The sequence below is a fragment of the Heterodontus francisci genome, chromosome 24 (assembly GCF_036365525.1).
Source record: "Heterodontus francisci isolate sHetFra1 chromosome 24, sHetFra1.hap1, whole genome shotgun sequence".
NCBI classification, from domain to species: domain Eukaryota; kingdom Metazoa; phylum Chordata; class Chondrichthyes; order Heterodontiformes; family Heterodontidae; genus Heterodontus; species Heterodontus francisci.
Genome location: NC_090394.1, coordinates 65,959,902 through 65,983,739, shown reverse-complemented (window position 1 = coordinate 65,983,739; position 23,838 = coordinate 65,959,902). Strand labels below are relative to the sequence as shown.

At 44.0% G+C, this 23,838-nt stretch overlaps 1 protein-coding gene across 1 annotated transcript; it reads left to right on the top strand.

Annotated features, from left to right (window-relative positions):
* The first annotated feature begins 725 nt into the window (after window positions 1-725).
* Window positions 726-5,797, top strand: LOC137383699 (myeloid-associated differentiation marker homolog). Its single transcript, XM_068056873.1, has one exon. The coding sequence runs from the start codon at window positions 822-824 to the stop codon at window positions 1,695-1,697; it is 876 nt and encodes a 291-aa protein (XP_067912974.1). The 5' UTR covers window positions 726-821; the 3' UTR covers window positions 1,698-5,797.
* Window positions 5,798-23,838: the final 18,041 nt, after the last annotated feature.

Below are 23,838 nucleotides of genomic sequence, written 5' to 3'. Positions count from 1 at the left end.
GAGCTTTTGTTAGGTTAGGGTATGAAGGGTTATGGAACCAAGGCGGGTAGGTGGAATTAAGATACAGATCAGCCATGATCTCATTGAATGGCAGAACAGGCTTGAGGGGCTAAATGGTCTACTCATGTTCCTACGTACCTACCTAGGCAGAGAAATTAAGCAAAGATACATCTGGAAAACTGTGTCTGTAAAGCTAAGGCCTGTTGCAATTGTATTGTGGTGGCCCTCACACTTTACAATTCTGTTGTGCATGTGTGCAGGAATGATAGCAGTAGACTGTTGTGCAGCTTTATTGCAGCAGGAGTTCACAACTGAGATGGTCCACTTCTGTATTTCAGACTCTTGTCTGTGAACGACTAATTTCACTTCAAAGCTGAATCCATGCCAGATTTTGATCTTATAATTGAAATTGTAATTTGGAAATGACCTGATAATTTTCTTCACCTACCAAAGATTGACAAAAGTTTTGTACAAGCATATTCTGAAAACTGTTAATGAATAACCATTTTTATGATAAGAATGCAAAGAACAAAGAACATCCTTAAAAAAACACGTTGACACAACAGCAAATGGTGTACACAGGGAAATATTTAAGACACACACCTCTTTGTGATATACCTGCCAACTGCGATAACAAATAAACCACCTTTTATATTGGTGTTGTAATGAGATATGACTAATCTGGAAGAATGTTTGAGCAGGAACAAGTCACTCAGTAAGCCTAAGCGTGGATAGGAGTGAAGTCTATCTCAGTTAGTTGCTGCAGACAGTAACATACACTAACTGTACCGTCTCGTAGACTTTCACATTTGCTCAGCAGGATGCCTGTTCAACTGGATTACAAATCAATGGCAAGTCCGGTAGGAATTGTAAGATTCTTTGAAATCTTTCTTTCATGTACAGCATTCAGCCTGGTTGCCCACGTAAGACAATACTCTGGCCCTTATGGAGGTTGGTGCATGTTTGCATGGTGTTTCTCATTTGCAGTTTCAGTTCTGATTATTGTGCTGGAGCTGACGTCCCTTTATATGAGAATTCCGATATCCTGGGATGATTTCACTGCATCATTTGCAATGCTTGCTACGCTGATGAACTTAACTGCCTCGATTATTTACCCTACTGTCTTCCTCGCGTCCGACCAACAGACAGATGAAAAGTTTAAAATAGCCGCCACTGCTATGTCTTGCTTGTGTTTTGTTGCTTACACGATTGAAGTTGGCCTCACACGAGCAAAGCCTGGCGAAATCAGTGGATTTTTAAAGACTACTCCCGGACTCCTGAAAGTGTTGGAAGCTTTCATCGCCTGTATTATCTTTGTGATTGTTGAGGGCTCATATGCAGTGAACAGTGGACGGCAGTGGTGTATGGCGGTGTATTGCATATGCTTTATCATCACCTTTTCCATCATAATTTTAACCATTGCAAAGCTCATTGCGAGACTACCATTTCCATTTGAAAGATTTTTGACAGTCTACAACATTGTGGCTGTACTGATGTACATTACTGCAGCAATCGTCTGGCCTATCTTCTGCTTCAGTAAAAGCTATGGCACACCAACCAGACCATCCGCCTGTGAAAAAGGCAATTGCCTTTGGGACAATCAAGTCATAGCAACTGTTTTAACATTTGCTAATCTTGCTGCATACATTGTGGATCTGGTTTATTCTGCCAGGTTAGTTTTCATTGTTAGAGCATAATTGCTTCCAAAACGATACCCATTAGTGATGGGGAAAGAAGGCCTCGTTGGGTAATCGGAATGTGTATAAATATATTGGATCTTTCCATTCTGCAAGCTATGTTTATTTCTGATTATTTTAATCAAAGCCGATAAAAGTAAATATTCTTCTCTGCTTCCTTGATTGCTCTCAACATGTTTAAACAGGTAAGCCACACAAACTGGGAGGATCCCAAGTTGGATCTTCCTGTGTGTGTTTGTGGCAGATCCCTAGAGACATTATGGTTCACCTTAGCAGCCCAGTGTTCTTGCTTTCCATTGCTATTCAGTAATAACTGCTGTAGGTGCACGTGTATGTGGACATAGGAGAAAGACAACGATTCCGGTTGGCTAAGATTCCGCACCATGGTTGAATAGCGCACCACCATTAATCGGCAAGGCTCACACATAAATAATGGCCACTGGAACCCATGCGGGACTTGTGCTACTGTATTCCAAAAAGCAGTCAAGAAAAGAGGAAAGAAGAGAAAAAGGAGGAACTGGATTTGAAGCGGCGTCTATTGTGCACTATGTTAAATGGTTACTGCTTCTAGATGTTTGGAATATTGGCACCTACAGCGGTTGTAAAGGATAGTAGTGAAAGGGGGAGAAATCAGGCTACCCATTTCCTGATTGCTCTCAAACCATACATGTGTGACTGTCAAGAGAGGATAGGATTCGTCTAATATATTACTGAAAAAAATCAAATTACTGCCAATACATTCCAGAAGTGCTTTTTTGGTATGTTTGATAGTTAGTACTAATCATACTGACAGGTATGGCAAAGATCCTTTTGTTTTGTTAATACTCAACTGGTGGGCACTTGGAAAGAAAATTTAATTGTAATATATTTTATTCAACATAGAATCTACAGCATAGAAACAGGCCATTTGGCTCAGCTAGTCGTGCTGGTGTTTATGTTACACAGAAGCCTCCACCCAATCTAATGACCGCTTCCCACTCTAATTACCTCTTCCTTACCCTGTCCCCATATCCCTGCATTCCTTTTTCCCACATGTATACAACAAACCTCTCCTTAAATGTGTCAATGCTAGTTGCTTCCAGCACTCCAACTAACAATGAGTTGCACATTCTCACCACTCCTAAGTTCTATGATTCTTTATGCAACCTATTAGTGGCGATCTTATAAAACCCTTGTTTCGGACCAAACCACAAGGGGAAAAAATCCACCCTATCAAATACCTTCATCATTGTAAAGAGTTCTTTTGGGAGTCCTCTTAGTCTTTCCCTTTTCTAGACAAAAGAGCCCCAGCCTGCTCAATATTTCCTGATGTTTGCATGCTCTCAATTCTGGTATCATCCCAGTAAATCTTATCTGCATTATCCCTCGTGCTTCAATATTCTTTTTATATTATGGAGATCAGAACTGCATATAGTGGGCAGAATTTAATTCTCCCCTCAGGAGCAGGCTAGGAGACAGGGGGGCAAGGCGTAAAATGGGGAAGGAAGATGACGGGTGGAATGCCCATCGTCTTCCCGACTCTCCCCGATAAAGTCAGAGGCGGGAAAGATTGAGGACAGCCTTCCCACTCAGAGGCCAAACGAGGCCCTTAAGTGGCCAACTAATAGCATATAATGCAACAGGTTTTCTGCATAGAACCCGCACAACAATTCAGTAACAACTGCTGTGGGTGCATGTGTATGTGGACATAGGAAAAAGACGTGGCCCTCTGCCACATGGGGAAGTCACCTTGTAAAACCAGGTGGCCTCCCTGTGGGCTGGTGGGGTGGGGAGGCCCCTCCTGCTTGGGCAATCTGTGGCCCACGGACGTCCCCCCCAGCGGCGAAGGCCGCCCCCATGCTAACACCATCCCCACCCGCCTGCCCTCATCTATCAACTCCCCCCACCACATTGGCCCTGGCGAGCCCGCTCCCACTTCCCTGCAGTCCAGGGCTCCGGCGCTACTCCTAGTCACGGGCCTACATCCTGGTCTGTACCCCCAAGTATCATCTGCAAATTTTGACAACATGGCCTGAATTTTATGGCCCCCAAATGAGCAGGCTGGTGGTGGCGGGGGTGGGCGCAGCCGTTCCCGACTCCCTCCCCCCCCCCGCCCCAGGCCAATCAAGGTCCTTAAGTAGCCAATTAACAGGCACTTAACGGCTTCCTCCCACCACCATGGGTATTTTACCCTCGGCGGCTGGACAGCAGAAGCCTTAAGAACCCCGCCTAGTAAAACCAGGTGGCCTTCTTGCGGGCTGGGGGAGGCCTTCCTGATCAGGCACCTTGTGCCCCATGGAGGGCTATCCCTGAAGCCCTAACTGCCCCCAACGCACAACACTCTCCCCGCCATCCTAACCAACCCCCTGGCTGATTGTCCCCAGCAAGGCCCTAAAAACCTACTTTTCTTCCGGGGCAGTCCTTCATCTTGCTGTCGATGGCTGGGTGAAGTCCCAGCAGTGGCCACCGCTCCCAGTGGCGCTGCTGAGATCAAGAGCTGGTGGCCTGCTGATTGGACGGCAGCTCCATTGGACGGGACTTCCTGCCTCAAGGAGGTGGAAGTCCCGCCCAAGACCAATTAAGGGCCTGGGGAGCGAAAAATCCCAGCCTGGCTCCCCAGGCCCAGTGGAGGCGGGCCCGCCATTGACTTTTCGGCATGTGGGCGGGAGTTCCCGCCCAACGAAAAATTTCAGCCCATAACTCCAATTCCCATATTCAAATAATTTGTGTATATGATATACAACAGCCCTTCCAGCAAGGAACTCTATGGTACACCACTTCCTGCTTTATGCAGTCCGGGAAACATCCTTTATCTCCTACCCTTGTTTTCTGTTTTATAGCCATCTTTCAATCAATTCTGTTATCTGGCTCCTGGATCCATGAGCACTGATCTTTTTCATGAGTCTCTTATGTGGCACCTTATTGAAAGCCTTCTGAAATTGCCCTTGTCTACTCTTTTACATTTTCAAATAATTCAATAAAGTTGGTTGAACATTACCTTTCTTTTAAAAATTCATGCTGACTATATTTTCTACTATATTCTCCATCTCTAAATGTATCTGATCTTTTCACAAAGTTTTTAGGATCTTTCCTTACCACTGATGTAAAGCCAACTGTTCTACAATTCCCAGGGTTAGTTCTCCCTCTTTTTGAGGAGAATTACTTTTGCTGTCCATGTCCTCCAGCACTATTCCTGTTCCGACTGCATTTTTTACATGTACATTAGTGTCACTGCTATATCCTCCCTAGCCTCTATTGAGCATTCATGAGTGAAATCCATCAGGACCCATGGTCTTGTCTTCATTAAGTTTGATTAGTATCTCCTTTCTTTCAATCTTAACTGTTGTAATCACCCCCTTAAATTATTCTACTCTTGTCATTTCCTTTGATTGCCTCCAGTGAAAACTGAGGCAATGTATCTCTTCAGTATCTGTGCCATTTCTCTGGTGAGTTTGCCTTGCCCATCTTTTACTCGTCCTACATCTATCGCAATTCTCCTTTTTTATTTATGCATCTATAGAATACTTCACTAATTATTTTAATATTCTTTGATATTTTAATTTTGTGCTCCCTCTTTGTCAGCCTGTCTTTGATACCTCTTTCCTAAGCACATCATATTCCCTTTATTGTTCATGTACTTTACATAAGCCTTTTTCTTTTGATTCAGTCAATCCTAGCCTCTTTGTTTATCCATGGAATCTTACTTTTGGCTGGTTCGTTTTTATTTTTAGTGGAATGTATTTCTCCTGAACTTTATCAATTGTTTTGAAATTTTTTTTACACATGAGAAAATTTCATTTGAATGTTTTGCTACTGGACTGCAGTAAAATGAAAATGTGAATCTGAGGAGGACATTATTTTATAATATTCAGCATCAGGAACAGATTCATTTTTGCAGATCCTAATGGCAGAAAATGTATACTTAAAGACAGTTGATTTAGTTTGAAATGTCAGAAATGATTTGTAAAAATATCAGATTATTTTTCGTAAAGATTTTTTTTTCCTCCAAACTAAAACAAAATGAACAATGAAACACTTGTCATCATTGCAAGATATTTCTCTCTCTATTATAATATCGTTGGCTTGGATGCTACCCATTAAGCCACATTTTGCTTAAAGCTTCTGGGTTTCTTTTTATATTGCATTAATTTGTGTTCATTCTTGAAATGTTGTGATTAAACTGAAATGAAAAATGAATTAAAGACATTTTTTGTTTTGTACACAACCAAACAGTATAGCAGTTTTTTTGTCTCTTCACGTTTACAACTGATTTTGCTCTGGGGCAAAGCAAAACCCAGAGAGCTCACCAAAATCAGCAATTTACCATAAACAGAATTGCATGCATGAACCCATATCCTGACATTCATGCCGAGGTATCATTACTACTTTTTTGTCTGCTTTGCTTTTAAAATTTTAAGTAGATGCAGTGAATATTTATCAGAAATGTATGACCAGCGGCAGGTCATTAAAGCTCTCCTGTGACATGTGCCATTTCCAAAGTCCAATGCTAACATTACAAAACCTGAGTATTATTGCTCTTAACTAAATGCAATTGGCTGCCACTGTACTGCCTGTAAAATACTGCTAGCAGCTATTCATTTCCAAGTTACTTATAACATTGTGCAGCACAGAATGGTTTGCAAAATAGCTCACAGTAATGGAACAAAGAGCAAATTCGTCGGTCGGTGGAAGCGGTATCGAACTTTTTTTAAAAACAACGCAACAGGAAAGGTTTTCTGTAAAACATCCATCGGACACAAGCATTTGTTGTATGTACTCACTCATACTTTATTAAAGCAAGCATTCTCGAGCAATTCTTCTTAACTGTTTTCATCACATTACTTATTGTCACCTTTGAGAATGATGTTATACAATGCATGGTAATGTTATCTCTTTGTATCACATTTGCAAAAATGTTCCTCCAAATATTAGCATTGCTGCCAAATGATATGCAATACATTAGGCTATTTGTCAAATAAGGTGTCACATTGCATCATAACTGCTGCTGTTGGCTGGAAGACTGATACTACATGAAATGGCCCCATCTGATTAGGCAGAACATAATTATAACTAGTTGGTTGATGAGTAATAGTGCTGATGAGATCATCTTGGTCCTCAGCCAGGATGGTAGGCACCCAACCATCTCTCAGGCCTCTGTTACTCTTCCGTCAGAAGCTTTGGATTGCACAAGATTGATGACACGCACTCCCTTTTCCTCCTTCCTCCCTGTGGAGAGCCAACTGTACAGCATTTCTAGTGCAAACATAAGAAAAAGACTAACTGGTCCACTCAGTTCTGTGCCATCCAGGCATAGTGCTGCCTGCTTATGCCATCTAACCAATCCCCAACCCTCGCACTCCCTTCCCCAGTCACTGAGGCAAAAAGAAAAATAAACTTTAGACCGACTTAGGATAAAATGCTATGAAATTCCTCTCTAACCACTGATGGCAATCACATAAGCTCCAGCAGACTGCAGTAATTGATCCAAATGATCCATAATTATTAGTAGCTAAGGTAAGGAATTGTTGTGCGGGATCTATGCAGAAAACTTGTTGCATTATATGCCACTGCACATTGCTACTTTGCCCTTTCAACAGCATTTCTCTTCTGCCCCTGACAATTACTGTTTTGTATCAAATCACACTGTATAGAATGGGTGTCAGCGCAGAATATGCAGCCACTTCCTAACCTCAGCCACGGCACCAAGCGCAGCCTAAGCAATTTACCTCAGCGAAGAAGTGGATTTCTGAGGATTCATTACACCTTGATGCTTCTGTTCATTCTGTTGACCAGTTAGAGGAGTGCTAAAAGAAACATGAGAGCAGTTTGCCTTCCGATAATGCCATCCAGGGTATGAGAGTGTGACCCAGAGGAGGGAAAAGCAGAGAGAAATCTTTAAGAAAATCACATTGGTGAGAGGTTTGGTACTAAACCGGTTGCAGCATGGTTCCCAATTCGTTCTTCAGAAATTGCTTACTGCTTTGTTTACATTCCAATGTGCAAATTTTAGGTTTGTTGGTAGTGCATGTTTCTAGTGAGAAAATAATTCATTAACTCTAAACACCGCCTGTAACCCAAGTGAGTTAAAGACTTGTATTAGCTATGGATTATGCTGATCCACCATCCAGGGCCCAAATGTCCATCGTCACCTCCAATCATTCCAACCAAGATGATGTTGTGGGAATGCAAACTTTTACTGGATTTAAAATCAGTGAAGTGGGCATGATTTCCTTCACAACATAAAACTGCATGATTAGTTCCACAGTTTTTGCTAGTTCTACTCACCAACTCAAAAACATTAATAAAGATACATAAATAATTTGGGCCAAAATACAGCATAAGCACTATTTTTCGAGTGTGTGGATTATTGATAAACAGTGGCTGTTTCGCCCATGATAATCCGTCCACTGACATCAATGTAAGAAAAGCTGTAGGCAATGCACCCCTGATTTTTTTCAGTAGATCAGTTGCTGCGTGCAAGGCCCCACAAGTGATGTACGGCCCTGGAAAGTTCTTCCTGTGTGTGAATGAAGTGGACTGTGAATCCATGCGTGGGTCTGTGAATGCATCTCTATGGGAGTGTGAGGGACTGGCTGATTACAGTGTAGTAGTGTGTCTGAGGTTTTATCTGAGTGTATACATGTATCTGTGTAAGTATATGTATGTGTTAGCATCTGTGATATATTTATGAGTGTGTGAATAACTATATGTAAGTGTAGAAGCATGTGTCACCAGAGAGTGTGCAAGCAGAGCATGAGATTATGTATACATGTGTGTAAGGAATAAACTGCGTATGTAGGCAATTATAATTGGAGTGCGTGCAGTTTTATAGTATTCTCAAATGCCTTCTCACGTCGACAACATTTTCCTTAAGCAGACAACGGGCTGAATTTTGGCGGCGCACTTTAAAGATGGCGGACCGCCCGCGCGGATCGGCCATTGCAGAGCTGCTGCGATATTCAGCGCAGCGGCACATTTACTTGGAAGGGGCGGAAGCCCCGCCCCTGATGACATAGAGGGGGTGGGCGCGCCATCCCGGCAACGGGTCCAGTGCCACCGTGCAGGCGCCGTCGCCATTTTTAAAGGGCTTCAAGCCCTTACAAATCATTTAAATTTTTAAAGAGAATTGCAAGTTGCATTTAAATTTAAACATTCAACAAAAGATCAAAGCCCCTCTTCCACCACTCCCCACCCCCCACCACACCGCAATGACCAAACAAGTTATTTATCTCCCGCGCCAAAAAACCGTGTTTGCCGGTCCCGGACTTTCACCCCCAATTTTGAATACCTTTGACCTTCAACAACTTCCCAACATCCCCTCAGCCAACAGGAAGAGTTTTCCCGCTCCCCACCCCACTCTGAAAACTTCACTCCTCCCTCCTCCACACCAGCGTTTCGCCTCGGATCTCTGAACAGAGATCTAAAGGTGTGGGACTTCCGGCAACCGGCCAGAATATCGGTGTGGAACAGCCGTCGTGGAAAGGTAAGTAATTATTCAGTGATTTAAATTTATTTAAATATCGAAATTAAAGTTCCCTGAACAGCGGGCGGTCCGCCACGAGGCCTCACCCCGCTGGTAAAATGGGGCCGAGCCTTCCCGGCATCGAGGCCTGTCACAGGTCTCTCACGGAAGGATTTTCCGGGCTCCACCATCAACAGTTAACCATGACAATACTCGTGTAAGGGAATGAGAATGAATCTACAATTAATTAATATACATAGAATTATATAGAAATTACAGCAATGAAACAAGCCATTTGGCCCATCTAGACTGTGTTGGTGTTTATCCTCTACACAAACAATAATTTGAATCCTATCTGCCTGCCCTGTTCCATATGCCCCCATCTCACTTTCTTTCGACCACTTGTTTAACTTATTCTTAAGTGTTGAAATGGTCTCTGCTTCAATCACCAACTCCAGTAGTGCACTCCATAATCTCACAACTCACTGTATAAAAATTAAAATTCTCCTGCTCTGTGTCCTAAATTTTTTATGCTCAACCTTATATGCCCCTCATTCTAGGCCCCTTAACCACTCTGTCCCATTCCATCATCGCCTTAAATATTTCCATCAAATCTTTGAGTATTTGACATTTTGTGATTAAAATCGACCAATGCAGAAAATGCTTGTTACAGGTTTTCTTACTTTTTGTTGGAATGGAACAGTTTTCCAGGAAGAATGAGAGCAGCAGTTTCTCGCTGCTTGGTAAACAGTGTGCAGTCTCGAAGAGATAACTTTTGGCAGGTATTACATGTGGAATAGGTGAGTCCCAAAAGCCCAGAGTCAAATATTTGTTCGACTTCGATAGCCAGAACTGCTCATCATTTAGGACAATTGTCATAACATTTTTCCCCAATTAAAAGACAATGTTTTCAATGAGTACTGACAAAATAATGGCTTACACCATTAAAGTTCTACTGATTGCTAATGAGAAAAAGCTGACAATGGTACATTACCAGTATAGTTGTCTCTTACTTTGCAATGCCTTGAAAACCCTTCTCTCAACTTCTTCACACCTTCTCCATCAGAGTGATGTCTCTACAGACTGTGCCTGTGTAGCTGCTACCTGTCAATCACAAACACAGTCAGAGACTGGAGAGAAAGAAGCTGGTACATTGAAGACACATCGCTTACTGCTGTGTAATTTGAGTTATTTTGCCTTTAAATATGTCTGTATCATGGCAAGCATTGCTGAGTTTGGGGATTGCATTAGATTTCACTGTTTTCACTAAGTTACAGTGCACATTCCAACTTTCTACTTTGGCAGTTCAAACTGCTTTTCTCATAGATACTTAATGATAATGGTGCCAATGTTTATTCAAAGCTGTTTTTCAATTGGTTGAGATAAACTATCTTCATTCATCATTCAAGTAACATTGTCATATCTCCACTATTACCATCATAGAAAATGCCATAATCAGTCACTTTACAAGGACAGTATTACATATTTACTAAAATTAGTGATGACCAAATTAGGTACAAGTTTATAAAGTTTTCCGTACTGAGATAAATGGCTACATTAGTTTCGTTAATGATTGCACAGTGTTCAGTACCATGCCTGACTACTCAGATACTGAAACAGTCAGTATCTACACACAGCAAGACCTGAACAACATTCAGGCTTGAGCTGATAAGTGGCAAGTAACATTTGTGCCACACAAGTGCCAGGTAATGACCATCTCAAATAAAAGAGAATCTAACAATCTTGACATTCAACGGCATTGCCATGACTGAATCCCTCACGATCAACATCCTGAGGCTTACCATTGACCAGAAACTTAACTTGACCAACCATATGCTACAAGAGGAGGTCAGTGGCTGGGAATTCTACAGTGAGTAACTCACCTCCTGACTCCCAAAAGCCTGTCCACTATCTACAAGGCACAAGTCAGCAGTGTGATGGAATGCTCTCCACTTGCCTGGATGGGTGCAGCTCCAACAACACACAAGAAGCTCGACACCATCCAGGACAAAGTAGCCCGCTTGACTGGCACCCCAACCACCACCTTAAACATTCACTCCCTCCACTACCAGTGCACAATTGCAGCAGTGTGTACCATCTACAAGATGCACTGCAGCAACTCAACAAGGCTCCTTCGACAGCACCTTCCAAACCCACGACCTCTATCATCTAGAAAGACAAGGGCTGCAGGTGCATGGGAACATCACCACCTGCAGGTTCCCCTCCAAGTCGCTGTTCCTTCACTGTCATTGGGTCAAAAACCTGGAACTCCCTCCCTAACAGCACTGTGGGTGTAGCTACATCCTGAGGAATGCAGCGGTTCAAGAAGGCAGCTCACCACCACCTTCTCAAAGGCAAGTAGGGATGGGCAACAAATGCTGGCCTTGCCAGTGATTTTCACATCTCACGAGAAAATTTAAAAAATTAGGTACGGAGCTAAATTGCACTGTGCAGTTTGTACTTAAGGCTTTTTAGGATGATGATCCGTTGAGCATGGTTGGGTGGTAGGAAGCTGCTAATTAGCTGGAACATGATAAAGCTCCCATGCTTTTTAACCATGTTGAACAAATTACAATGGGAATAGAATATGTTATACTTTTTATTTGAAGTGCTAAATTGGATCAGTGGTGGCACTCTTGCCTGTCTGAAGATCATGGGTTCAGGCCCCACTACAGGACTTGATAATTATTTAGGCTGGCACGTGGTGCTGAGGGAGTGCCCTCTTTCATATGAGGTATTGGACAAAAGGCACAGATGCAGATTCAAGCGAAATTACATCAATACCTTTGATCAGAAATGCAGGGGTTAAAATGGGCTGGAATATTCTTGGCAATCCAGTCGTGATGGAACACTTTCCTGGATGTATAGCGCCACAACAACACTCAAGGAGCTTGACACCATCCAAGACAAAGAAGTTTGCTTGAACAGCAGCCCATCTACCACCTTAAACATCCCTTCACTACTGGCAGACCATGTTAGCAGCAGCTACTGTTGTGTATTCACAAGAGTAAAACTAACATGAGGTCTTCACTGGGAGCAGCCATGTTGGAACCTTTATTTACACCTCCCAACAAAGAGGGCAGTATACAAAATATGTTAGAATATACTGCACTTCCTCCCCCTTTAAACAAAAACAACTTATACAGTAAATGTAAAATGGCACTTGTACATAATTTCTCAGAATACAATAACGGTAGTCTGAAATTTAACAGATTGAGTTGCATGCCCGTTATTACTGTAATCACAACAAAAACATATATAACTAATAGTTCCAGAGTCATTTACATGTTAAAAAATTGTTTTTCCTTAACACTAGTATGTCTTTAACAAAAATATCATCATTGACAAGAAGTAATGAAAAGAACAAATTATTTCTTCTTCCTTTCTATACACTTTCAATTAACTTCGCTTCTTCCTCTTTCTGTCTGGTTATCTTCTTCCATTTTCATGAGCTTGACTCTGCTCTCCCAATATTTCTGACTGTGTCGACCCTGAAATTTGACTTTGACTACCAACTCCACTTATTGGTTTGGACTGTGAAATTGATTGATTAGTCTTAATCAAAGACCCTCACTCACTTTGCTCTACCAGTGGATTCTGTGATACTGGCAAACTTTCAGTAACTTTGTGACTTTCACTTTCATTCTGATTTCCATTTGGGACAGTAGAAATTTGGACTTTAGAAGGTTTCTCATGCTCTCCCTTTGTCAGATTTCCTCTTTCAAGCAAATGATGTACATGACACTGATGGAGTCTCTCTCCAATCTTCACTAGTTATGTGAATGCACCTGGGGGGAATTTTATGCTGGCGGCGGGAGTCTTGATGTTGGGGTAAAATGACGCCGAGATCCCTGCATCGCCTCTTGTACGGAAGGCCTGCCGAATTTAGTGCCAACCAGGCACTTGACCAGACAGCGACAGGCCTTCTGTTGGATTTAGGATCGCGGTGCTGGAAGTCCTGGCCTTGCAGATCTGCTAGATAATCAGAGGCCTGCAGCTGCAGCACCACTGCGGAGGTGATGGCTGCTGCTGTAGCTGCAGCGACCAGACACCAAGCAGTGGCGCTGGGACCAGGCTCAAGGTAGTGGGGTGGGGGTCATGGGGGAGGGGTAGGGGGTCGGAAGCAAGGGCATGGTGGTAGCCCTCAGTGGGACCTGCCCCCATCCCAATGCTGGGTCCCTCATTTAGGCATTGTGCCTTTAAATGAGGGAATTCCCCCCCACCCCCCTCACCCCACCATCCTGGAGCCAGGAAGCAGCCCGCATGGTTTGGGGTGCCATGCTTCCCGTGCAGCAAAAGAGCTGACCGATGCATGGGTAATTGTGGCTGTAGTGGGACAATGACCTTAATTAGGGATTAATTACTTTGTCCTCCATTCACAGGTCTTCCTGCCCTGGAATAAATTTTAGCGGAGCCAGGATGGTGGCAGGGGCCAAGTCACCAACCCCAGTCACCATCCCACCTGATCTCATGCTCTCCCCGCCTCCTAACTCGCCATGGGGGACAGCATAAAATCCCACCCCTAATCTTTTTACAACTCCAAACACATACTTCTCCTTATCACCTCGGTGGCTTTTCACCATGACTTTCTGACCAGCTCTGAATGCTCTACGTTTCATGCCTCAAGTATAATGATTCATCTTAACTCTGGCTTGCTTTTCTCTTGCTTTGCTACTGATGTCTGACTTAAGCAAACTAAACCTTGTCCTAGGAGCGTGTTTTAACACTAACTCGTAACGTGAGCAACCTGTTTTAGACAGTGGGTTTATTGTGTAAGAGAACAGAAAATTGTCTAGCCTGTGTTGAAGAGAAACATAGAAATTACTGCTGAGCTTGTCACCAGCAAAGAACTCTTCACAATTTGTACACTTCTTTCTGCAGCACCATTCAATGCTGGGTGATATGGTGGTATTAGAGTATGTTTGACTCCATTCTTACTCAGAAATATTTCAGACTCTTCTTATGTAAACTGTGGACCATTATCTGACACCAACACTTCCGGCAACCCATAAATTGCAAACCAACTTCTCAAACCCTCAATAGTTTTGGCACTTGTGCTATTGGGCATCAACTCACTTGCTATATCTATCGACCAATACAAAATATTCTTTAACTTTCACTTCCACAGACATGTACTCATTCCCACTGTTTTCTTGTGTTTGGCCTTGGAATAAAAGGAACTTTGGCTGGATCATTTCTGATTCTGAGACACACTTCACAACTTTTCACCAACTCTTCAATATCTCTATCTACCTTTGGTTACTAAAATTAGCTTTTTGCTACTGCTTTCATATGGACTATCCCTGTGTGCTCTTGATGAAGTTCCTCTAACAATCTCTCTCTAAACCTTGGCGGAATAATGACTCTTAAACCCCACAGGAGATACTCAGTTCATTTCCAGTTGTGAAGTACTCCTGCAATTTCTCATCATCACACTCTTTAGACCAGCCATTAATGATATAATTGAATACTGAGCACCACATCTTTGCAAGTTGCTTCAGACATTTCTCTGGCAGACACTAGCATGTCATTTATGTTTCTTTCTTTCTTTCTTTGGCCTCCTTGTCTCGAGAGACAATGGGTAAGTGCCTGGAGGTGGTCAGTGGTTTGTGAAGCAGCGCCTGGAGTGGCTATAAATGCCAATTCTAGAGTGACAGACTCTCCCTCAGGTGCTACAGATAAAGTTGGTTGTCGGGGCTGTTCCACAGTTGGCTCTCCCCTTGCGCTTCTGTCTTTTTTCCTGCCAACAGCTAAGTCTCTTCGACTCACCACTCTTTAGCCCCGCCATTATGGCTGTCCGCCAGCTCTGGCGATCACTGGCAACTGACTCCCACGACTTGTGATCAATGTCACAGGACTTCATGTTGCGTTTGCAGACGTCTTTAAAGCGGAGACAAGGACGGCCGGTGGGTCTGATACCAGTGACGATCTCGCTGTACAATGTGTCCTTTGGGATCCTGCCATCTTCCATGCGGCTCACATGGCCAAGCCATCTCAAGCACTGCTGACTCAGTAGGGTGTATATGCTGGGGATGTTGGCTGCCTCGAGAACTTCTGTGTTGGAGATACGGTCCTGCCACCTGATGCCAAGGATTCTCCGGAGGCAGCGAAGATGGAATGAATTGAGACGTCGCTCTTGGCTGACATACATTGTCCAGGCCTCACTGCCATAGAGCAAGGTACTGAGGACACAGGCTTGATACACTCGGACTTTTGTGTTCCGTGTCAGTGCGCCATTTTCCCACACTCTCTTGGCCAGTCTAGACATAGCAGTGGACACCTTTCCCATGCGCTTGTTGATTTCTGCATCGAGAGACAGGTTACTGGTGATAGTTGAGCCTAGGTAGGTGAACTCTTGAACCACTTCCAGAGCGTAGTCACCGATATTGATGGATGGAGCATTTCTGACATCCTGTCCCATGATGTTCGTTTTCTTGAGGCTGATGGTTAGGCCAAATTCGTTGCAGGCAGCCACAATTCTGTCAATGAGTCTCTGCAGACACTCTTCTGTGTGGGATGTTACTGCAGCATCGTCAGCAAAGAGGAGTTCCCTGATGACAACTTTCCGTACTTTGGTCTTCAAGAGTGCCAAGCCTGCTATACTCTCAGCACTCTATGAACTGCTTTGCCTGTGCTGGGATGAGGGTGCAGTACCACAGGACATGCGCGATGCCAATATCATCACCCTCTATAAGAACAAGAGTGACTGCAGTGACTGCAACAACTACCCTGGAATCTCCCTGCTCAGCATAGTGGGGAAAGTCTTCGCTCGAGTCGTTTTAAACAGGCTCCAGAAGCTGGCTGAGCGTGTCTACCCTGAGGCACAGTGTGGCTTTCGAGCAGAGAGATCCACCATTGACATGTTGTTCTCCCTTCGCCAGCTACAGGAGAAATGCCACGAACAACAGATGCCCCTCTACATTGCTTTCATAGATCTCACCAAAGCCTTTGACCTCGTCAGCAGACAAGGTCTCTTCAAACTACTAGCAAAGATCGGATGTCCACCAAAGCTACTAAGTATCATCACCTCATTCCATGACAATATGAAAGGCACAATTCAGCATAGCGGTGCCTCATCAGACCCCTTTCCTATCCTGAGTGGCGTGAAACAGGGCTGTGTTCTCGCACCTACACTGTTTGGGATCTTCTTCTCACTGCCGCACTCACATGCGTTCAAGTTTGCAGAAGAAGGAATTTTCCTCCACACAAGATCAGATGGCAGGTTGTTCAACCTTGCCCATCTTAGAGCGATGTCATTTGTGTATGGAAAGTAATTTATAGGTAACTCATGGGCTAAAAATGAATCTGTTTTCACAGTAAATCTCAAAAGAGCATCCGCATTTGCATGATCTTCTGACTTACGATATTTAATATCATACTGATGGGCGATCAAAATCAACGCCCTTCTCTGAAGCCATGCTGTCGCAAGAGATGGTATTCCCTTCTTTGAACCAGATATGATTGTAAGGGCTTGGTGGTCAGTTAGCAAAATGAACTTTCCACCAGGCTGGTATTTATGGAACTTTGTAACACCATATATAATCGCTAATGCCTCTTTCTCAACTTGTGAGTAATTTTGTTCTGATTTTGTTTATGTACGTGAAACACATGCTACAGACTTCTCCACACCGTCTTCCATTATGTGAGATAAAACCACGCCTAACCCCTGCGGTGAGGCATCGTCTGCTAAAACCAAGGTTTCTTAGGATCATAGTGGGTCAATACAGCATCACTAGTCAGTACTTTCTTCACTTCTTCAAATGCTTTCTGACAGTCTACAGACCACTCCCAATCTATTCCATCTTTGAGCAATTGATACAATGGAGCGAATGTATTACCCAAGTCAGGGATGAACTTAGAATACACAACAATTCCTATGAATGTTCTAAGTTATTCTTTGTTCTCTAGTCTGTTTGATTTTAAAATCCCCTCAACCTTCTGCCTTGGGTGGATACCTTCACCATCTATTTGGTGACTCAGGTATGTTACACTTGGCACCACGAAGCAACACTTGTGCTTTTTAGCTTTGATGCCATACTCTCGAAGTTGATCTAGGGCTTTATTCAACCTTACAATGTGCTGTTTCTCTGTCTTGCTGGTACTTAAAATGTTATCCAAGAAACAGCACACTGATTTCATCCCACTTAGTATCTGATCCATAATGCTCTGGAACACTGCGTGAGCAGTAGACACCGCAAGTGGTATCCTTTCATACTGGTACAACCCTTTGTGTGTATGAATGGTAAGCAATTCCTTGCTCTTGTCAGTGAATTCTAATTGCAAATGTGCATTTGGCAAACCTATTTTACTGAAGACCTTCCCATTTGCGAAATTAGAAAACAAATCATCACTAGTAGGCAGTGGGTATCATTTTCAATCACCTTATTTACCATTTATAAACCCACAAATTCGACTGGACCCTTCTGTTTTTTGAACTACCACAATGATTGCAGCCTATTCACTGATCTTCACCTTTTTAATTGGCCCTGCTCTTTCTAATCTATCCAGCTCTTTACTTGTCACTTCTAGCTGTGCATAAGGCACTGGCCGAGCTTTGCAAAATGTTGGCTGCATATTATCCTTTATCTTGACTTCGGCCTTGTGATGCCTAATTTTATCATTTAGTCTTCCTTGCTCAAAGATCGCTTTGTGTACTCTTAGCACCTCTTCAATGTCAGACGTACTCTTACTGATCCCTACTATAAATAACACAGCCCAGTATAAACATATGTTCTAAGCCAATTTCTTCCTATCAAGGAGATTTTGTTTCCTCCTCCTACTACCAATGTCAAGTAATAGAATGCATCATTGTATTCCACTTTAACACTCACTTCACCTAATACTGGAATCCTGTTATTGGAATAACTAATCAGTTTCACACCAGTTTTTCATAAGGGAATATAACTTAGGGACTTCTTGTACTCTCCTTCCAAGATAATAGACACTGCTGCATCTGTATTGACAACGAAAGTAAGTTGTGAATTTCTGATTTTCATTTTTACTATGGGCACTAGAATTATATCTTCAGCCCTTTTTCTCTCAACTTCCATGTGCTGTTTTTCTTGCACTCTGACTGAGTACAACTCTTGATCTTCCTGCTTGATAACATCAACTTCTGTTTCCATATCTATCATATGCACATTTGAGGACTTCCAGGAGCCTGAACTAGCTTTAGGTGTACCATGACCTTGACCTGGTGCATTGCTGTGACTTGGATCTTTACTGCGACCTGGAGCATTATTGTTTCCTCTATTCCTGCATGCCATCTGGATATGACTGTCTTTCCCACAGGCATAGCACTTTGACAGAAATGGGAGCATTTGGATGGTCGGTGGCTACCATGACAACAAAAGCATCTAAATTTCTGACCCTGAGTCTGTAAATTTGGCTGCCTGGTTCCTGCTGAAATCTGGTGGACCTCCCCTGGCAGCTCAGGAACAGAACTTTCTTGCAAACTGCAGCTATCTCTTCCTGCCATTTCCATGGCTGTGGCCTCATCGCAGGCCTCCTTCCACATCAGCTTATTGCCTTTACACAAAAGCTTGGCCTGGATTATACTATTCTTTAGACCTCCAATGAACCTGTCTCTAAGGTTGACTTCTAAAGTTCACACCACAGTGACAAGGACATTTCTTTAACTCAAGAATTTAACCTGCAATGGACTCATTTGGCAACTGTTTCCCTCCACGGACTGTAACTTAAAGAGCAATTTTGTTCTTCGTCAAGCCACATATGAGTCCAGAATCTCATTTATTTCAGAATAGTCCAAAGTACTGGGGTTTCATGGACAGCATTGCGTAAAAACAACCTCAAAAGCATGTGGCCCCCATCATGTTGAGGAAAGCATTCACTTAATCCTGATCTCCGATTTTGTTAGCTTTAAGACAAATGTGTAATCTTAGTTCATAATCACACTATTCCACTTTGTTAGGGTTGAAATCCCCCAGTGTCCCAAAATAAGTCTTCAGTGTCATATTTTAAAAATTACGTACTCAGAGTTGTAGCTAAACACGAATTGTAGACACACAAAGCAATCTTTCAAATCGCTCAAACTTCCTCCAAATCGACTTAGGGAGTTTCAAACAGGGTGTCAGAATGTTCTTCAGACTGTAATCTCTTGAATGAAATGTAAAAAAAAAATCCTTTCATCATCATTTTTCTGTTGTGTATTCAGAATAAAACTAACATGAGATCTTTACTGGGAGCAGCCATGTTAGAACTTTTATTTACACCTCCCAACGGAGAGGGCAGTATACAAAAGATATTACAATATATTACACCTATAGGATGCACTGCAGCAGCTTGCCAAAGCTACTTTGACAACACCTCCAAGTGATGGAAACTCCACCACCTCCAAGTCACACACAACCTAACTTGGACATATATCGCCATTCTTTCATTGTTGCTGGGTCAAAGTCCTGGAACTCCCTTTCTAACAGCACTGTGGGACCACTGTCACTAAACAGACTGTAGTGGTTCATGAAGAAGGCTCATCACCACCTTCTCAACAACAACTAGGGATGGGCAATAAATGGTGGCCTTGCCAGCAACGCACATATTGTGAGAATGAATTAAAGAAAAATCTAAAAGATAAATCTAGTGTCTGCATTGCATTTAGCTGCTTGCAGTCTTTGTTCACCACAAAGGAGGGTTAAAGTAATCCAGGCTCCAGGTCATGATTTTTTGCAGTCAAACTGCAGTTGCTTTAAATTAAACCCAGCCAAATTCAGCTGACTGCAGTCCCAATAAAGCTGAGTTCAAGCTCTCACATAATGCAAGTTTCAAAGCACTGGCACTGGTATTTTGCAGTGCCCTCTAAATATTGGAATCTCTTCTTTGTGTAATCAAAGAGAACACAACAACACAAACAACAGGAAAAGAGTTCACTTAAGAGAGAGAAATCCTGGATGGTGTTTCCGTTATTCAAGTAAGGACAGAGTCCTGGATATAACTCCATCTTTGGGAACGCTGTATTGCTGCAGAAGTGTTTTTTAAAGAAGAAATGATAGGAGTTAGCTCAATCTTTTTAAGTTTTGTTTATTGCCTTTCATAGAAAATCAACGCCAGAGACTGATGGAATAATTTGCATATCTTGCTGTATCCAATCTCCCACGTAAAGGCTTGATGAAACCCTAACTGTGACAAATAAAGGTTGTTTTAAGCAAGCCTGGCTGACCAGAGAGAGTAAAAGTCAGACAATGTTCCAACAAAGAAAGTTCATAACACAGCTGGAGAAACACAACACAAAATATATGTATGGAAACAGTTGGATTCAAAGTGAATACTTGAAATGACTCTTTCCTCCATCAACTAACGTGGGAGGGAAGAGTGCTCATGGAGAAAGGGTTAAAATGTCAGAAAGAATCACCATGAGTGGCTGACTCATAAGTTAGGAAAGGCTGCTGTTTTGGCTTAGAAGAAAAGCTACAGTGGTAAAGAGTAACACAGAATGGAAGAGGTGGAAAGGGAAGGAGACTTCACTGGTACAGAAGCAGAGAATAGAAGGTAAAGAGGGATCAATTTGAAAATGATTTAGAAGAGGAAGACCTATCGGGATGGTGAAAAAGCTAGGAGTGGGTGAGGCTGGAAAGGAGACAGAGAAAAGAGGCAAGAGAGAAAAGAGGCAAGCACTAAAAGAGGAAAAGGATAGCGATTGGGAAGATCAATACAAGGAAATAGTTGGGGGGGGGGTAAGATATTGGCTGGGGGTGATAGTTGTTGGGGGGTTGATAGTTGATGGGGGGGTTGATAGTTATTGGGGGGGTTGATAGTTGATGGGGGGGGTTGATAGTTGATGGGGGGGTTAGTTAATGGGGGGTTGATAGATGATGGGGGGGGTTATAGTTGTTGGGGGGGTTGATAGTTGCTGGGGGGGGTTGATAGTTGATGGGGGGGGTTGATAGTTGATGGGGGGGGTTGATGGTTGATGGGGGGTTCATAGTTGTTGGGGGGGTTGATAGTTGATGGGGGGTGTTGATAGTCAATGGGGGGGGATTGATAGTTGATGGGGGGGGTTGATAGTTGATGGGGGAGGTTGATAGTTGTTGGGGGGGGGTTGATAATTGATGGGGGGGGGGGTTGATAGCTGATGGGGGGGTTGATAGTTGTTGGGGGGGTTGATAGTTGATGGGGGGGTTGATAGTTGTTGGGGGGGGTTGATAGTTGATGGGGGGTGTTGATAGTCAATGGGGGGGGATTGATAGTTGATGGGGGGGGGGTTGATAGTTGATGGGGGAGGTTGATAGTTGTTGGGGGGGTTGATAGTTGATGGGGGGTTGATAGTTGATGGGGGGGGTTGATAGTTGATGGGGGGGTTAGTTAATGGGGGGTTGATGGATGATGGGGGGGTTATAGTTGTTGGGGGGGTTGATAGTTGCTGGGGGGGTTGATAGTTGATGGGGGGGGGTTGATAGTTGATGGGGGGGGGTTGATAGTTGATGGAGGGGTTGATAGTTGATGGGGGGGGTTGATAGTTGATGGGGGGGTTGATAGTTGATGGGGGGGGTTGATAGTTGATGGGGGGTTGATAGTTGTTGGGGGGGTTGATAGTTGATGGGGGGGTTGATAGTTGATGGGGGTTTGATAGTTGATGGAGGGGTTGATAGTTGATGGGGGGGGGTTGATGGTTGATGGGGGGGTTCATAGTTGTTGGGGGGGTTTATAGTTGATGGGGGGGGTTGATAGTTGATGGGGGGGTTGATAGTTGTTGGGGGGGTTGATAGTTGATGGGGGGGTGTTGATAGTCGATGGGGGTTTGATAGTTGATGGAGGGGTTGATAGTTGGTGGGGAGGGGTTGATAGTTGATGGGGGGATTGATAGTATATGGGGGGGTTGATGGTTGATGGGGGGGTTGATAGTTGTTGGGGGAGTTTATAGTTGATGGGGGGTGTTGATAGTCGATGGGGGGGGGTTGATAGTCGATGGGGGTGTTGATAGTTGATGGGGGAGGTTGATAGTTGTTGGGGGGGTTGATAGTTGATGGGGGGTTGAGAGTTGATGGGAGGGTTGATAGTTGATGGGGGGGTTGACAGTTGATGGGGGGGGGGTTATAGTTGTTGGGGGGGTTGATAGTTGCTGGGGGGGTTGATAGTTGATGGGGGGGGTTGATAGTTGATGGGGGTTTGATAGTTGATGGAGGGGTTGATAGTTGATGGGGGGGGGTTGATAGTTGATGGGGGGGTTGATAGTTGATGGGGGGGGGGGTTGATAGTTGTTGGGGGGGTTGATAGTTGATGGGGGAGTTGATAGTTGTTGGGGGGGTTGATAGTTGATGGGGGGGTTGATAGTTGATGGGGGGGGTTGATAGTTGATGGGGGTTTGATAGTTGATGGAGGGGTTGATAGTTGATGGGGGGGGGGTTGATAGTTGATGGGGGGGTTCATAGTTGATGGGGGATGTTGATAGTTGATGGGGGGGTTGATAGTTGTTGGGGGGGTTGATAGTTGATGGGGGGGGTTGATAGTTGATGGGGGTTTGATAGTTGATGGAGGGGTTGATAGTTGATGGGGGGGGGGGTTGATAGTTGATGGGGGGGTTCATAGTTGATGGGGGATGTTGATAGTTGATGGGGGGGTTGATAGTTGTTGGGGGGGTTGATAGTTGATGGGGGGGTTGATAGTTGATGGGGGGGTGTTGATAGTCGATGGGGGTTTGATAGTTGATGGAGGGGTTGATAGTTGGTGGGGAGGGGTTGATAGTTGATGGGGGGATTGATAGTATATGGGGGGGTTGATGGTTGATGGGGGGTTTGATAGTTGTTGGGGGAGTTTATAGTTGATGGGGGGGTTGATAGTTGATGGGGGGGGGTTGATAGTTGATGGGGGGGTTGATAGTTGATGGGGGGCGTTGATAGTCGATGGGGGGGGTTGATAGTCGATGGGGGTGTTGATAGTTGATGGGGGAGTTTGATAGTTGTTGGGGGGGTTGATAGTTGATGGGGGGGATTGATAGTCGATGGGGGTGTTGATAGTTGATGGGGGGGGTTGATAGTTGATGGGGGGTTGATAGTTGATGGGGGGGGTTGATAGTTGATGGGGGGTTAGTTAATGGGGGGTTGATAGATGATGGGGGGGGTTATAGTTGTTGGGGGGGTTGATAGTTGCTGGGGGGGGTTGATAGTTGATGGGGGGGGTTGATAGTTGATGGGGGTTTGATAGTTGATGGAGGGGTTGATAGTTGATGGGGGGGGTTGATGGTTGATGGGGGGTTCATAGTTGTTGGGGGGGTTTATAGTTGATGGGGGGGGTTGATAGTTGATGGGGGGGTTGATAGTTGTTGGGGGGGTTGATAGTTGATGGGGGGGTTGATAGTTGATGGGGGGGTGTTGATAGTCGATGGGGGTTTGATAGTTGATGGAGGGGTTGATAGTTGATGGGGGGATTGATAGTATATGGGGGGGTTGATGGTTGATGGGGGGGTTGATAGTTGATGGGGGGGTTAGTTAATGGGGGGTTGATATATGATGGGGGGGGTTATAGTTGTTGGGGGGGTTGATAGTTGCTGGGGGGGTTGATAGTTGATGGGGGGGGGGTTGATAGTTGATGGGGGGGGGTTGATAGTTGATGGAGGGGTTGATAGTTGATGGGGGGGGGGTTGATAGTTGATGGGGGGGTTGATAGTTGATGGGGGGGTTGATAGTTGATGGGGGTTTGATAGTTGATGGAGGGGTTGATAGTTGATGGGGGGGGTTGATGGTTGAT